The sequence below is a fragment of the Bos mutus genome, chromosome 22, assembly GCF_027580195.1.
Source record: "Bos mutus isolate GX-2022 chromosome 22, NWIPB_WYAK_1.1, whole genome shotgun sequence".
Lineage (NCBI taxonomy): Eukaryota > Metazoa > Chordata > Mammalia > Artiodactyla > Bovidae > Bos > Bos mutus.
Window position 1 is genome coordinate 10,828,566 of NC_091638.1, and position 17,729 is coordinate 10,846,294.

General features: G+C 46.2%; 1 protein-coding gene across 1 annotated transcript in view; it reads left to right on the plus strand.

Annotated features, from left to right (window-relative positions):
- TRANK1 (tetratricopeptide repeat and ankyrin repeat containing 1) overlaps positions 1 to 17,729 on the plus strand; it is a 95,915-nt gene that overhangs the window by 18,049 nt on the left and 60,137 nt on the right. Inside the window, 5 exon segments of the mRNA XM_070360035.1 lie at positions 3,742 to 3,873; positions 6,180 to 6,230; positions 8,249 to 8,375; positions 10,445 to 10,595; positions 13,588 to 13,706. Coding sequence (XP_070216136.1) covers positions 3,742 to 3,873; positions 6,180 to 6,230; positions 8,249 to 8,375; positions 10,445 to 10,595; positions 13,588 to 13,706 — 580 coding nt within the window.

Genomic DNA, 17,729 nt, shown 5'->3' on the forward strand with positions numbered 1-17,729 from the left:
CTCCAGTAGTCTCGCTTGGGAAGTCCCATAGACAGAGGAATCTGGAGGTTTATGGTCCATAGGGTAGCAAAGGGTTGGACAGGACTTAGCATGCTTCGCAGCCAAAAACAAAACATAAACCAAAAGCAATATTGTCACAAATTGAATAAAAAAAAAAACGGTCCACATCAAAACAAACAAACTGAAAGTGCGGACTGTGATGGATCCATGTGTGGCCCGCCAGTGCCGCTCACGGTGGGGTCTGACTGCCGCTCACTGTTTAGCCTCCGCCTGGTTTCTTCAGAGTGGAGTCTCGCCCCCGAAGCCAGTCCACCTAGGCTTGGATTCCAGCACCACCCCTATCCCTGGGGCTATGGCAAGGCCCTGAGTGCTCCTCGCCTCAGTTTGCCTATTTGTCAAATGGGGACACAATCCAGCCTACCTCCTGGGGCTTCTGGTAAGAATGAAATGACATGATGAGATTCGTTCTCAGGAGTACTGTCATTACGGTAGGTAATTACCACTGTGTTTAACAGTTTCATCCTATAAATAGACTGCTCACTTGTTAAAAAAAAGACTCGACAGCAGAGCTCTAAGCATTCTAAGGCAGCCATGTAAAGCATTCTTCCCTGTAATGAAGGTGTAACTGTCAATAAATCCTGTTGAGAAGCAAAAAACTTTCATTGTGGTTGGCAATCCCCCTTTCCCTTGTCGTGTGACTGTACCAAGAAAAAGCCAAGATGTAAGGGGATGAAAACATTGGATGTCTACTCATAACATTTAGAGCTCACTTAATTTCTAGAGAAAAATCAGATGTGAATCGTTTTTATTGTAAGTACAGTGGAAACATTTTGTGTTTGAATTCTTTAAGTAAGCCCTTAAAGAGTCTCATTTTAATAACATTTATGGTCTGATTATGAAGGTGGCACATTTTCTGGCAATTGGAAATTCAGAAGAGCTCAAGGAGGAAAATTAAAACCCTACCTAATTCCAGTGGTGAGGCTGTTAACATTCTGGCATGTCTTCAGTACATTAGATGTGTTTAAAATTTAATTTGGGATTATGTGCCTTTTTATGTAGCCTCTATCTTTCATTTACTAACGTAGCCTATCATTAAATGTTCTTTTACAACATGACTTTAAAAATAACTGTGTGGTATTCTACCATATGGGTGCTTTATAACTGATTCAAATCCGTTACACATTATGGAATATTTACGGTTATTTCTGGTTTTTCACTGTGGTGAACGTCTATGAGGCTAAGTATATCAGTGATCTAGTATATTTCTCCTGTAAGCCGGATGTGACAGCTCCCACCATTGGGGGTCACTCTTTTAAGTATTTCCTAGTGACCCTTTGCTGTTTTAATTTTTCATTCTTTTGCCTACTAGTGATGGTGATCCTGGATATCCACTCACTGTCCATGTATTTAGCAACTACTTGTATCCCTTTGTGAATTTTCTGACTGTGGCCTTACACATTTTGATCAAGTTGATCCTTTCTTGCAGTGAAAAGGTTTTTATAAAAGAGGGGTACCAGAAATTCCCTAGTGGTCCAGTGGCTAAACCCCTGTGCTTTCACGGCCGTGGGCCTGGGTTCGATCCGTGGTTGAGGAACTAAGATCCCACAAGCTACGTGGTGCAGCCAAAAGGAAAAAAAAAAGGGGGGGAGGGATATTAACCCTTTGTCAGTTGTTACAGACATTTCCTATTTCTAGCTGTCCAAAAATGGCCACTTTAAAATTATTTATTTGACGCCTGGCTGGCAATATTTGAAGGAGAAACATATGTTTTCATTCTCTAATCAATTGTATAAACTTTTTCTCATGGTCTCCTCTGTCATCTCTGTATAAATGTGAGTCATAGAATCTAGAGATTATTTAATGCGAAGTCTAGGTGGAATTTTTAATTTTGACTTGTTTAGCAATAACATGCCTCATTCTGGAATAGCTCTGCGTGGTGAATGCAGGAATGCAGTTCAAAAGTCCAGTTAACTCATGGGCTTAAAATAAGCCACCGGGACTTCCCCTTCCCTGTTGGCCCAGTGGCTAAGACTCGGTGCTCCCAATGCAGCAGGCCCGGTTTTGATCCCTGGTTGGAGATACTAGATCCCACACGACAGAACCAAGACCTAGCACAGACAAATAAATATTTTAAAAGGAAAATAAGCCACCACTTTTGTCTGCTTGGCTTGGCTTCCCTGCCTCCCAAACCCCTTGCCAAGGTTTGAAATGATATAAACAACAGGGATTATTCTTTGTACAATGATTGTGCTGGTCAAGAAGGCTTTCGATAGACTGTACTGCCCCCACAGGTGCAGGACCTATGCAGCCACCTGAAGTGTCCTCATTTTTAAGACTTTCCCCACTGCCTTACCTCTCCTTCTGCTATCTTGAGAGGAGAAAATTCTATGGGACATCTATTCTGATCCCCACTTTTCTTTTGGCAATAGCGTGTGGCATGCAGAATCGTAGTTCCCTGAACAGGGATCAAACCCATGCCTCCTGCAGTGGAAGCAGTCTTAACCACCGGACCGCCAAGGAAGTCCCTGACCCCCACCTTTTCCCTGCCTGCTTGGCAGCTGCTTCTCGAGGCTCTGCGAGGCCTCTCCTGTCCACTACCTTGGTGTAGCAAACACTTCCTGAAGCCCCATCAGGTGGGCAGGGCTCCAGGCCACACCAGAGAGAATCGGTAACAAGCAGCCTCTCTGGGTCTGGCATTCTAATTCATTACACAGCAAATATTTAAGTACCCATTCTGTGCTAGGGCTACCAAATGAATGAAATAGGAGTCATGAAAGAGGTAAGGGCTTCCCAGGGGATGCAGACAGGTAAGTGGACAATAGCAATCTCAGGGACAAATACTTCGAGGCTTTTAGGACCTTTGGAGACAGTGGAAGGACTCTAAACTCCTTGAGTGAGTAGGCGATGCAGTACAGGGTCAAGGGCAGAAACTTGGAACTGGGGTCAGAACTGGGGACACCCATTAGCCCATCCTTAAGCAAGTGACTTGAATTTCTTGAGCCTGAGTTTCCTCATCTGAACAGTGAAAATGGTGCCTCCTTCTGAGATGCTGCAATGGGTAAATGAGAGAGAAATGCTTGTGGCGGTTGTGGGAAGAGCTGCCACTTATCTAGTGCACACCACCTGCCAGCTTCATGTCATCTTTTTAAAAAGTTTTTGTTTATTCTTTATTTTGGCTGCCTTTGGTCTTCGTTGCTGCACTGGTCTTCACTGCTGCGCATGCGGGGTAGGGGTGGGGGCGCTGCTCTAGTTGCGGTGCACGGGTTCCGCATCGAAAGGGCTTTTTTCGTTGCACAGCACGTGGGCTCTAGGTACTTGGGCTTCAGTAGTTGTGGTGCATAGGCTTAGTTGCCCCACAGCTTGTGGAATCTTCCTGGCCCAGGGATCGAACCCACGTCTCCTGCATTGGCAGGCGGATTCTTAACCACTGGACCACCAGGGAGGTCCTTCAGATCCTCTTGGGCATGGAAGCTGCCTCCTTCCTTACAGCCTACCTGGTCATTAACACAGAATAAATGGAATCGTTCTGGCCGCTGCTCCAGAGGTCAGAAAAGAACTGAGAAAGAAACCGTCTGCGATCAGACACTCAGTCTGGTCCCTGGGTGGGGAGGGGTGTGGGCAGGGTGTGCCTTCAGCTGGTGGGAGGGGCCAGGATGAACAACCTGCCCCTTCAGACTCCGAGCGATGCAGATGGGGAGAGGACGGAAGCCCGTGCGCCAGCCTTCCCTCGTCTCCTCACAGGATGGACCCCACAGCTTACGCCGAGCTGCTGAAAGAATCTGGCAACCAGGGTTTTAAGAGTGGGAACTTCTCTTTGGCCATCAGAAAGTACGATGAAGCCATCCAGATTCTCCTGCAGTTGTACCAGTGGGGGTAAGTGTTTGGATTTTCTCCCTGCCTCACTCTCTTGCTTTTGTTTTTTTCTCACTTTTTATCACACCAGCTAGTTTCAGTTTCTTTTCTCCTCCCACTTTCTGTTTATCTTCTCTGCAGAGTCAGTCTCAGTGAAGCTAGAGGAATTCAGGAAACAGAAACTGAAACCCAGGGGGCTGTTGATCAACCTTGCAAAACTTTCCCTTTTGTCTGGTTCCAGCAGAGTTCCTGGAATGACCGACTCTGTCTCCAAGCCTCTGCACTTGCCATTCATTCCATCTTGTTTATCTGTGCTGTTAACCCACTGGCCTGGCCACAGGGCAAGCCACCAGGAACTAAGGCTCACCTCTTCCCCTGCCCCTTCCGCTTCTAGCAGACCTGTTCCCAAACATTTCAGGATCACAGCCTGCTTACAAATTATGGAGGATCCCAGAGAGCTTTTGTTGGTGTAGTTATCAATAAAGGCTGTATTAGAACTCAAAACTGAGAAACATTTAAAATATGTATTTATTCGTTATTTTAAAATATCAGTAATAAACCCGTGACATGCTGACACAAGCAGTGTTTTTATGAGGAATTACTTTTCAAAACCAAAAATGTAGTGAGAAGAGTTTCACATTTTACATATTTGCAAGTCTCTTTAATGTCTGTCTCAGTGGAAGACATCTGGCTTCTCACATCTGTTTCTGCATTGAGTCTGTTGTGACATCACACTCCAGGTAGCCTTTGGAAAATTCCCCATCCACATGTGAGAGAAGGATTGTGAAAAAGGCACCTAAGTCTCGGTATTATTGTATTAGTTTCCTGTTGCTGCTGTAAGAAATGACCACCAACTTTGTGGATGAAAACAATACACATTTATGATCTTGTGTTTCTGGAGGTCAGGGGTCCAAAATGAGTCTTGTGAGGCTAAAAAGCAAGGTGTTGGCAGGGCTGGTTCCTTGGGGAAAGTGAAAGTGAAGTCGCTCAGTTGTGTCCGACTCTTTGCGACCCCATGGACTGTAGCCTACCAGGCTACATCCATGGGATTTTCCAGCAAGAATACTCAAGTGGGTTGCCATTTCCTTCTCCAGGAGACCTTCCCGACCCAGGGATTGAACCCCAGTCTCCTGCATTGTAGGCAGACACTTTACCATCTGAGCCACCAGGAAAGCCCGGTTCCTTGGGGAGGAGCCTCTATTTCCTTGTCTCTTTCACCCTTGAGTGGCTGCCTGTATCCTTGGCTTGTGGTCCCTTCCTGCATCCTCCTCAAAGCACATCATTCCAGTTGCTGCTTCTGTCATCACATCTCCTCCTCCTCTGCCTGTGGCCGATTCTCTCAGTTTCCCACTTACAAGGACACTTTTGATCGTATCCTCTTCCAGATCCTAATCTCAAGATCCTAAATTAATCCCATCTCCCAAGTTCCTTTTGCCATAAAAGAAAACATTATTTGGAACCCATTATTCAGCTAACTGCAATTGTGAAGATAGTTTGACCTTGGGGACTACCTGAAGTGGTCTTGGGGGTCCCCAGAGGTTACCACATCATTCTTTGGGCACAGCTGTAATAGAGGAAGCAGAGGTTGACATTTGTAGGGAGTATACAGCGTAAACTTGTACCTAGAAGTGGCACTGAGTTGAGTTCCTGACACATGGCTCCCACCTCCTCCCTCCTATTTCCTGTGTCTACGCTGGGTTGGAATTGACTGTAACTGACCTGGGCTTGTAGTTCTGTCATTCTGCCCCCTCTTAGTTCAGATCAGAGCTGGTAGAGTGCCTCATTCATCGGGGGAAATTTGACTTCCCCTTCTGTCTTGCAAAGAAAAAGGTAGTGTCAGATTGTGGTGGTAGACTGACCACATGGTGAGTACTCACATCTCAACGCCACCACATAGCAGATGCATGACAGCTAAAGGGACACCTGCCTGCACCCTCGTGTCCTGCCTTTCATGGGACCTTCCTGATACAGATCCTGGAGCCTATCACCTGTCACCTGCCTTCCTGCTGCTGCCAGCTGATACAGGGCTTGTGGTCCACGAGCAGGTGTCCTGGGGAGAAGGGGACGGATGGAAGCAGGATCGGGTAGGGATGGTGTCTCCACTGGAGTCAGCTCTGGACCCTGAGTTGTACTGCAGAACTGTCTCTTTAAGACAAGGAGTCTGACCTTTCTGATACCTGATACCTGTTGCTTCTTCACTCACTAGCTGGTAGGCTGTCTGGCCCCTAGGAATTGTCCAAGAGAGTGGGGTGATTAGTCAGCTCAGGCTGCAATAACTAACTGCCATTGACTGGGTGGAGTAAACAACAGGAATTTGTTCCTCACAGTTCTGGAGACTGGGAAGTCCAAGGTCCGGGTGGCGGCCAGTTCAGTTCCTGGTAAGTGCTCCCTTCCTGGTTTGCAGATGGCCACATTCTCACTGTGTCCTCCTATGGTGGAGAGAACAGGAACACTCTGATGTCTCTGCTTATAAAGGCACTAATTCTATCATGAGGGCCCCCATCTCCTGGCTTCATTTAAACCTAATCACCTTCCTGAAGGCCCCTGCTCCAAATACCATCACTCTAGGGGTTGGGGATTCAACAAATGTATTTGGTGGGAACACAATCCATAACAGGGGTATAACTTCCTGGAGAGAAGGCAGCTCCCATAAGGCTGAGGATAAATGGGGCTCAAGGAGATCCTAGCTGCAGCCCGCACTCATTCCTGCTAGGATTGGCTGCACTGGCCATGGTGTCTGGGCTGGACACTTGGTGTCTACTACACTGTGGTCACAGCTCCCTTGTCAGTTACCCTCTGACAGACTCAGCACCTCTTCTGAGCTTCTGGGCCCTCATACTTCACGGAGAAAAACTAGATACAGAAAGCCCTGCGGGTGGGGACATAGTAGAGGAGATTTTTACTTTGCTTTATTTTTTGGTGGGTATCTGTATTACCTACCTTTCCTGTTTGTATTATTTTTACACGAAAGTAGTTCAAAAAAAGGAAGTATAAGCCTTGCTTTTCCATTTTGTGTGTCTTGAATTAAACAGCACTTGGACTTCTGTTGACTTTTTATGGTATATTTTGTGTTTTGCTTCTTCCAACTTGGTTTCAGCAATAACCTTGCAGCAGTATGACCCCTAGACCCAGGCCAGTACTTTGACCCCCTGATGTGAAAAGCTGACTTATTGGGAAAGACCCTGATGTTGGAAAAGATTGAGGGCAAGAGGAGAAGGTGGCAGCAGGGATGAGATGGTTAGATAGCATCACTGCCTCAATGGGCATGAATCTGAGCAAACTCTGAGACATAGATAGTAAAGGACAAGGGAGTCTGTCATGCTGCAGTTCATGGGGTCAGAAAGAGTCAGACATGACTTAGCAACTGAACAACAAAGAACCAGGCAGGAGGGGCCCTGACCTGCTGTGCTTTTGAGGCCCGATTTTGCCTTTCTCCAGCTGTACCCTCCCTTTGGAGGGAGTCTGGGGCAGGGGCTTTACCCACTCAGAGCCTTGCTTCCTTCCACCAGGACCCCAGAATTCCTGTCCACGGTCCCTGCTCCTAGCATCTGCATGGGCCTCTTACCTGCAGGCAGTTTTCAGAGTGCCTTCCAAGGTTAGGGGTGAGGACTGAGCTTGGACATCACATCTCCTGCAATGCAGGATGAAGGCTGAGATGGAAAGAGAAGAGAGAGTGGTGAGGGGCACCGGCCTGGCTCACTGGCCCTGAAAGAGTGCCTGTAGTTCTAAATTTGAAGCTTGCCTTTCTGATTTAATTAAATTTACATGGCTGTATGTGGTCTGTGGCCACTGTATTGGACAGGGAAGATTGGCCACATGGTATGGGTGCCTCTTTTTGCACTCTGGCCCTGGGTGCCCTCCCATTTGGGTGGCCCTGCCTATGTTCTAGAACAGTGCTCACCGAGCATCTTTCACAGGCTCCGTGGGGACAGTGTGGTCATGTGTTTTGAGGAGCTCTGGCTCCATTCAGCATGCACGTGTATGTGCGGTGGCTCCCGCGGTGTCTGGACTTTGTGAAGGCTCAGTGAGAACTCCCAACCTCTCCACCCTGAGGACCAGTTGTCCTTTTTACAGCATCTTCACCAGTGGACTCTAAGGGGTAAAAGTCCTGTGGAGGTCAAGAGGAGGTGGACTCGAGGTGCTGAGAACATTTGTCATGAAAAGGTGGGAGGAGAGGATTTGGGAGTGAGGAAAGGCGCCTGGGACATTGCAGATGACCTCACCTTTGTAGGCTGTGAGGGTCAGATGTCATAGGTATAATTAGGACATTTCCTGCTGAAACCCCATCACCATGGCGAAAATAATCAGTATCAGAACTGTGGCCTTCAAGGACTGGGTTCTGTATTTGCAGGACAATACAACTATTTACCGACTACCGGTTGGTCCTTTCCCACAGGGTTCCCCCCAGGGACTTGGCTGTGCTGCTGTGCAACAAATCCAATGCATTTTACAGCCTTGGGAAATGGAACGAGGCCTACGTGGCTGCCAAGGAGTGTCTCCAGTGGGATCCGACCTACGTAAAGGTAGGCTGACTGGACGCCGAAGCTGCTGCCTCCTTCCCTTCCTTGTTGTTTGTTTTGTCTTTACTCTTCCATCTCCCATGTTTATTTTTGTTGTTGTTGGCTGCAAGGTCCATGGGGGACCTTGGTTCCCCGACAAGGGATCAAACCCACACTCCTTGCATTGAGAGCTGGGAGCCCTAAGGTGGATTGCCAGGGAAGTCCCTGTGTCTTTAGGAGTGCTTCTTATTCAGCTCTCTTTGCACTGTAGTCAGATGTGCACAGCATCTGGAGGCGAGTAGGAAGGATGGTGGCCAAGTGTTGAAAGACGTTTGCAGGGGAGAGTGGAGCCAGGCTTATTGGTGGATTCAGTCCAGAGGTGGTCTCGATGGAGCTCATTTTGTTTTGATGTATTTACACCAAAATTCATAGTCTCTGCATGTTCTTTGCTGTTTGCAAGTTTCAGTTTGTCTCCTTCCTGGTCATAAGAATTCCCCGTGAGAGGGGTTTTATGGCGATCCTTCTTGGAGTTTCTGCTTCTAATCAAAGAAGGGAGGCTCCGGGAAGGCTTCTTTCTGCGTCTGTTGAATCTCAGATGCCTTCATCTCAAAAGAATCCTTGTACCAAAGTGTCACATTTTGGGGTGATGTATTCTGATCCCCTTCACCTCCCTCCAAAATAAAAGGCGAAACTTAGACCTGAGAAAGGCAAAGAAATGGGAAATTCTGTACTAGCTTACTTGGCTGCTTGCTTCCTTTTTCTGATTATCATCTAAGGTTTTAGACTTGTTAAAATGCAAACAAATCAGTAAATAATGTGAGGTTTGGTGAAGTTGAATTTCACCAAAATTTAAGTTGAATTTCAGGTGCTTGCTTTTTTAAGTGTTTATTTATTTGACTGCCTTGGGTCTTCGTTGTGGCAATTGGGATCATCCTTGCGTCATACAGGATCTTTTGTTGCCGCACACGGACTTCCTAGCTGCAGAGCAAGGGCTTAGTTGCCCTGTGGCATGTGGGATCTTAGTTCCCTGACCAGGGATCGAACCTGCTTCCCCTGCACTGCAAGGCAGGTTCTTAACCAGTGGACCATCAGGGACGTCACAGGCACTTGCTTTTTTTTTTTTTTAATGAACCCAGTTGGTGAACACCTTGTATTATTTTAGACAGAAAATTGTTTTGGTAGCCCCTGATACTGATTCATTTCAGTGGTCAAAGTGGGGAAGGCAATATGGATCATTTTGTTCCTTCTCAAGAGCTTAACAGTTTGCACACAGGCAAAACTAGACCATTTCCCTCTATTAATCATTGCGATTTTCCTCTCCCTACAGAAACCAAAAGAAATTTTGGCCTCTGGTGTATACTGCTTGTAATATGAGCTGAGTGACCCTCAGTGCTTGCCATTTCCATGGGAAATCGTGTTTACTTCGATTGAAAGGAGCAGGGAACAGCTCCTGTGTTGACATGACAATCTCATTCTTTTCCAGAACACTGTTGTTGTAGGACTACATGGTTTAATTTCTGCCTTCTTGCTCAGGCTGTGTTTTAAGGCACAAATACATAAACCACATACACCATTGGAACCAGGCCCGCTCCTTTCTCTCTGGTTCTTATGTTGTGTGCTCAGCCAGTTAGTCATGTCTGACTGCAACACCATGGACCATAGCCCACCAGGCTCCTCTGTCCATGGGATTTCTCAGGCAAGAATGCTGGAGTGGGTTGCCATTTTCTCCTCCAGAGGATCTTCCCGACCCAGGGATCAAACCTGCGTCTCTTCTGTATCTCCTGCATTGGCAGGCGATTCTTCATCACTGAGTCACCTGGGAACAGAGGACACCAGCTGGCTCCAATGTTAGATGCTGTATGTGTCATGGACTTGAAAGGGATTCTTTTCTTGCCAGTTACCACTTGATAGGAGCATTGTGACATAGAATCCAATGTGGAAAGTCTATATCCAGAGCTTGTTAGAAATCTGTGTTTACTTGGAAATCAGTGTTTACTTGTAGTCTGTTGCCTCTGATCCTCAATCTTGCCTTGACTTCAGCAGCAGTTTGGAAGAGATGGGCACGTTAACAATTCTGTTTTTTCTCGTTGCAGGGGTACTACCGAGCTGGTTATTCCTTGCTGGGGTTGTGCCAGCCTTATGAAGCCGCTCGCATGTTTTTTGAGGGTCTGCGGCTTGTGAGGAGCAGCCAGGACAAGACCCAGATTGCTGATTTCTTGGTGGCAGTCTTCACCACGATGGGCAGTAAGTCGGCACTGGGGGAGGCCTGCCCTCTCTTTCTTTTAAAGGCCTTGTGATTGTCTTTGAATGGCTCCTTGGGGACTCAGGTTTCTGGGGATAATTACAGGGTGTTTTTCTTTGTGGCTTCTTCATGCAGTTTGAATGAAACTTTACAGTGGAAAACACATGGGAAGCTTTGATGGCCCAGGCCTTTGCGAAAACAACTTCATCTTTTTGCATAAATCACTTAAAGCTGTCCCAGTTTTCCAGTTTTGTTGCAGACCTAAGCTTTCTGTGTTGCTATCCATAGGGCTGTCCCTACTTATACTAATGTTTTACGTGATTTTTGCATGTATTTCTCCAGTATGTCAAGAAGTGTTCCTGTTTGCCATGAAAACAATTTGAAGGGACTGAGGGAGGGTCCTATGGAAGCTGACAGTCTGCTAGGAACACACCCGGGTGGGGGTGGGCATGTGGGGGGAGGTGGTGATTTGCATTGGTCATTAGGTTATTAGTCTGACGACCTGGCCTATGATACGGCTTTGTCCGTGTCCTTGAGTTACCAAAAACAGACAAGTATGAAACATAATATGAAAAATTCCCTGCCAGGGACAAAGGAGTTCTTTCCCTGGGTATCAGCACGGTCTAAAGTTCTACCAACGACCAGGCTGTTGTTTTCCAATACTGTTTTTGATCAAATTTAAGATTGCATTAATTTAAGATGTGCCACTATTTTAAAATTTTATTATTATGATTTTATCTTTTGGCCACACCACACAGCAGGTGGTATCTTAGTTCCCCGACCAGGGATTGAACCTGTGCCCCTTGCAGTGGAGGGGGCGGCTGTGGGGGTTCTTAATCCCTGGATTGCCAGGGACGTCCCTGTGCCACTAATTTATGTTCTGCTGTTGAGACAGCATCAAGAGCAACACACGTCCCGATTCTAGAGATGGTAGAATGTGAGCAATGGCATATGTTAGAATTGCTGGAAAATGGTCCTGGCTTTCAGAAACAGGTGAATTACTGCTGATGATACATCTGACTGACACGGATCCAACCGTTCCTGATTTGATTGTGGAAAAGCAACTTCTGTGATCTGTGGAGGGGATCCTACAGACTTTTGGCAAGCTTGGCACAGAGAGGGGTTGAGAGCAGTGTCAGGTGGTAGGTGGGAAGTAGTTAGAGGTGGGCTTAGCCGTGTCTCCCAGCAGAGACGTCAGTGTCCAGACAGGTGCTAATGAATCACAGCTCTCCCATCTGCCTTTTGCTGACAGTGACTAAAGCCTGCTTCCCTTTCCTCTGAGCCTGTTGGTTTGTCCCATTCTCTACATGTCCTCATTATTCTCTATGTCTTTATTTAAAACTTAATTTAATTATTTGTTTATTGTGGTTGCGCTGAGTCTTCGATGCTGCATGCGGGCTTTTTCTCGTTTCGCCGAGTTGGGGCTGCTTTTTGTTGCGGGGCTGGGCTTCTCACTGTGGTGGCTTCTCTTGTTGCGGAGCACAGGTTCTAGGTGTGCGGGCTTCAGTAGTTGAAGCACAGGGGCACAGTAATTACGGCATTCGGGCTTAGTTGCTCTGCAGCATTGGAATCTTCCCGGACCAAGAGTCAAACCCATGTCCCCTGCATTGGCAGCCAGATTCCCATCCACTGTACCACCAGGGAAGTCCTCCCTTTGTGTCTTTTAAAGGCCACTGTTCTGGGGCTTCTGTGGCAGTCCACTAGTTAAGACTCTGCACTTCCAGCACAGGGGGTGCAGGCTGGATCCCTGGTTGGGGAACTAAGATCCTACATGCCATGTGGCACGGCCAGAAAATAAAAAAGTGTACAATCCAACGGTTAAGAAAAACTAACAGCACTGCTCTGTCAGAAGCCAGACCAGAGTTTGGGAATTCCAGACAACTGACTCTTCGGTGTGGCTGCCCCTCTAAGAAATCTGGATCCTCAGGGGGCAGTTAACAGGACTTCTTAAAACAGTGCAATCCTGACTTTTCTACCTGTTTGGAGGATGACTGTTTGCCCATGGCCCAGTTTCTGAATTTTGAAAAATATATTTATGAAAATTGTGTATCCTGTTTGTACACTGTATGTTTGTTTTGCTATTTGGCTACTCATTTGTGGAAATTGATAACCTTGGAAGAGGGACCCTGTTATACTGGCCCCTGACCTGTCCCACTTGGATACTGTCATCCACAAGTTTGCAGGGTCATGAGACGCAAAATGTTGATGGGCCTCTAGGCTGAAAGAATGCAAACTGACTAAAAGAACTGCTCAGTCTGGGTTCCGTCTTGGTTTTGTCATGAACTAGCTGCATGATAAGCCACAATGCTTGACCTCATTTATCACAGCTTCTCACTGTTGGATGAAAATAATATTTGTCACATTTTTCTTAAAGGAAGTGAGTTTAATAACTTCCCTTAAGTGCCCACTTCCTCCTCCATAAATGGAACTAATAGGCACTGCCTTATTGGTTGGTTTGAGGGATTAATACAGCATATATCACTGGGCTCAGCAAATAGAGAAGCTATTATGTAACAGCTCACAATAAACTGCCTTAAGGGACTGACTTTCGCCTGAACTTAAAATGATTGCCACTTCAATTATACAGGACTTTATGCTTTGAAAAGGCCCTTCTTTGTTATTTTAATTTTTAAAATTTTTATGCCCTTCTTGGAGGTTACTTTCCATTTACAGTCATTACCAAATGACTGTATTCCCCATGTTGTACAAAACATCCTTGAGTCAGTCTTATACCCAGCTGTTCATGCCGCCCACTCCCATAATCCTCTATGGCCCCTCTTTTTTTTTTTTTGGCTGCTTGGGATGGAACCCTTGCCTCCTGCATTGAATGCTCAGAATCTTAACCACTGAACTACCAAGGAAGTTGCTCTCTTTTCTTTTTGATATTTTTAAATTTATCATTTGTCTATGTGTGCTCTTAATTGGAGGACCTTTTCCTAGATGTTCTAGACTTGCCCCAAGTTAAAATTTCTAAACTCTGGAACTTTCTTTCAGGTGACTCCATTGTTTTGCAGAGTTTCTTGCCCTGCTTTGATCGTATTTTCACTACTGGATTCTCCAATGAAGTGTGGCAATCTGTAATAGAAAAGTTGGCAAAGAAAGGATTATGGCATGTAAGTAAAAGGAGATAGCTCTCTTGTGAGGAAAGGCAAATTGAATTTCTTTAATTTGATTAAATTTCTTTCCCTCTGCTAGCACTGGGGAATTATAATTCAGTACTTGTTTATCTTGATGCGAAAGTAACTTTTTCACTGTCATGCCATTAATGAAAAGCCACTGAGATAATATTAGTTCACCAGTTTCCGTTTTTTAAGCTTGGAAAACAGTTTGTGGCAACTCTGTGCTCCCTGTCTCCATTGCCATCAAAGAAGTGTAAAGTCCAGATGCTAATGGTGACATGGAATGAGGAAAATAAGTGATTGTCTATTCATCTTTGTAATTGTCTTTATACGGCAGCATGTGCTAGCTTGGGCCTGATGACCTGCTTGTGCTTCTTGATGTATGACATCAAGAGACTGTACCCTCGGGTAGCAGCGAGACTGCAGGACCTGAACCCACAGCCAGGAATCCACAGGATGAAGGAGCCCAGTGGCTTCCATGCCACACAGGTGCCTCCCTGAATCCGAGTCCTTCACTGTTCTGAGCTAATTCTTTCCTCTCTGGGCCTCACTTCCTCACTTGTAGGTTGCAGGATATAAACCTATTCCCTCCTGGTTGTGGGGGAGGATTAGAAATCAGGGACCAATAGCACCTGATAATAATATCATTATATTATTTTATCCTCATTATCACGGTAAGCCCTTGGTGATAATAATGTTCACTGAGGGCTTGCAGTGTGCCAGACACTGAGCCCCAGGGGTTTTGTAACACCTGGCACCAGTGTGCTCAGTACCCAATGAGCAGTGGCTGTCACTGACCATAATGACAATTATAGGTGGCCTATAATCGCTCCTGAGAGTGGGCTGGCCCAGAGAGGGAGTTTGGTTAGAAAAGGCCGGCAGGCTTTTTAAAGCTGTGCAGACCAGAAAAATCTATGTGCAGCCTGAAGGGACTCTGGACCCAGGAAGGCAGGGTGACTTTAGGATACAGGATTCTTCAGTTTTTTAGGTCATGGATGCTTCTGGGAATCTAATGAGATCACTGGGACTCTCTTTTCATGCGTACTCGTGCACACATGCACACACACATACACAATTATGTGTGTAGCTTCAGGGAGTTCATAGGGACTCCCTAAAGTCCAGCCACAGGCTCCCGGAAGCTCACCCCCATATTATAGTCTTGAGGATGAGACAGTGATGGGGAGGAAAGCAAGCTAGACTCTTGGGAAATCAGCAATCAGAAATCCAGGGCCCCGGTAACAAGAGATCTAGGATCTTTTTTCTGATAAGATGGGTAAACTAAGAGCTCTTTCTAGTTTTATTTTTATAAGTTCTGAAATTCAGTAATTTAGGGTAGATCTGTGAGTGGGAAGCTCTTGGCATCATTAGCAGGAAAGTAGTTCTGTCTACTACTCCCCTCTTCCCCATGTGGGATGAACGTGGATAGAGCCCCGGAGCCTGGGTGAGAAAGGAGGGAGTGGGAGCCCAGCAGCTCCTGGCAGGCTGTCACCCAGCCAGCCAAGGCCCAGGAGTCCAGCCCAAGTGGTGGCCCCATATCCTACCAGCAGTGGGGCCCAGGCCACTTCCAAACACTGTAGGGAAAAACATCTTATAAAAACCAAGCCAGCCATCAGGATTGTCAGAGCTCTGAACCGATCATCTGGGTGAGTCTGGGCTGTGGGGCCTGCTTATGGTGAGTAGTTAGGAGTGGGCATCACCCACTGGTGGTCTAGGGGCTTAGACTTGAGCTCCCAATGCAGGGGGCTGGGTTGGATCCCTGGTCAGGGACTAGACCCCACATGCCACAACTAAGGATTTGCATGCCATAACTAAAGATCCTGCGTGCGGCAACAAAGATGGAAAACCCCGCACGCCACAGCTAAGACCTGGTGCAGCCAAATAAATAAACTTAAAAAATTAAAAAGAAAATAATAATGTGGGTATCAAACCGAAAGAAGTTGGAAGCAAGATGTAGCCACAGGCTGAGTTCCAGTCCCATGCCCACTTGCAAGAGCATACATGAGGGAAGTGGATCCTGAGTCTGGATCACCAGTCAAGGTCATGCCAAGCCTAGAATTCCTGGACCAGCCAGCGTACCTGGATGATCCCAGTAGGGACCTCTCAGGATGTGCTAACTGTCTGAAAAGGAAAATTTGCTTAACTTCTCTCAGATTTAGTTTAGGGTCAGTGACTTAACAATAGGGTTTTCGAGGGAAAAAAAAAAAATCCTAATTTGTGGCATTTGCCACTTCAAGAAAGGCAATGCCAAAGAATGCTCAAACTACCACACAATTGCACTCATCTCACACGCTAGTAAAGTAATGCTCCAAATTCTCCAAGCCAGGCTTCAGCAATACATGAACCGTGAACTTCCAGATGTTCAAGCTGGTTTTAGAAAAGGCAGAGGAACCAGAGATCAAATTGCCAACATCCGCTGGATCATGGAAAAAGCAAGAGAGTTCCAGAAAAACATCTATTTCTGCTTTATTGATTATGCCAAAGCCTTTGACTGTGTGGATCACAATAAACTGTGGAAAATTCTGAAAAGAGATGGGAATACCAGACCACCTGACCTTTCTCTTGAGAAACCTATATGCAGGTCAGGAAGAAACAGTGAGAACTGGACATGGAACAACAGACTGGTTCCAAATAGGAAAAGGAGTACATCAAGGCTGTCTATTGTCACCCTGCTTATTTAACTTATATGCAGTGTACATCATGAGAAATGCTGGGCTGGAAGAAGCACAAGCTGGAATCAAGATTGCCAGGAGAAATATCAATAACCTCAGATATGCAGATGACACCACCCTTATGGTAGAAAGTGAAGAAGAACTAAAGAGCCTCTTGATGAAAGTGAAAGAGGAGAGTGAAAAAGTTGGCTTAAAGCTCAACATTCAGAAAACGAAGATCATGGCATCCGGTCCCATCACTTCATGGGAAATAGATGGGGAAACAGTGGAAACAGTGGCTGACTTTATTTTTCTGGGCTTCAAAATCACTGCAGATGGTGATTGTAGCCATGAAATTAAAAGACACTCCTTGGAAGGAACATTATGACCAACCTAGACAGCATATTAAAAAGCAGAGACATTACTTTGTCAACAAAGGTCTGTCTAGTTAAGGCTATGGTTTTTCCAGTTGTCATGTATGGATGTGAGAGTTGGACTATAAAGAAAGCTGAGTGCCGAAGAACTGATGCTTTTGAACTGTGGTGTTGGAGAAGACTCTTGAGAGTCCCTTGGACTGCAAGGAGATCCAACCAGTCCATCCTAAAGGAAATCAGTCCTGGGTGTTCATTGCAAGGACTAATGTTGAAGCTGAACCTCCAATATTTTGGCCACCTGATGCGAAGAGCTGACTCATTTGAAAAGACTCTGACGTTGGGAAAGATTGAAGGCGGGAGGAGAAGGGGACGACAGAGGATGAGATGGTTAGATGGCATCACCAACTTAATGGACACAAGTTTGGGTAAACTCCGAGAGTTGGTGATGGACAGGGAGGCCTGACGTGCTGCGGTTCATGGGGTCGCAGAGTCGGACACGACTGAGCCACTGAACTGACTGACTGGTAGTGTAAATGCTCTCGATTTCCATGGCCAGTCTCAAGCTGCTAAGTCAACCGTAGGGCTTGGATTTGGAAGTGACATACGTGCACAGTCAGCTCCCACTCTGATAGGAGCCGCTCCAACACAGCCCCCAATAGGGTCTCATGGACCCCAAATAGCACTAAGGTGCTGAAGAATAAATTGGGATGGGTTATTTCAAAAGGATGTGTTTCTTCTGCTCGCTGAGCTTTAAGAACGTTGCAGGAGATTACTTCTTTACCTCCCTGCCCCTGTGCTCTCCCAGTGCTGCCCGCCGTCAGCTACTCCCGTCTTCAGCAGGCTTTGAGGAAAAGTGGAGAAAACCCATATCTCAGCACAAATAGGAATTTCACCGGACAGAGACACTTGGATTATCCTGGTTAAGGCCAAAGAGTTTGGCTGGTGGCTTAAAAAAAAGAACCAGGGCTGGAAGCTGTCCGGTTTTGTCTTTTGTT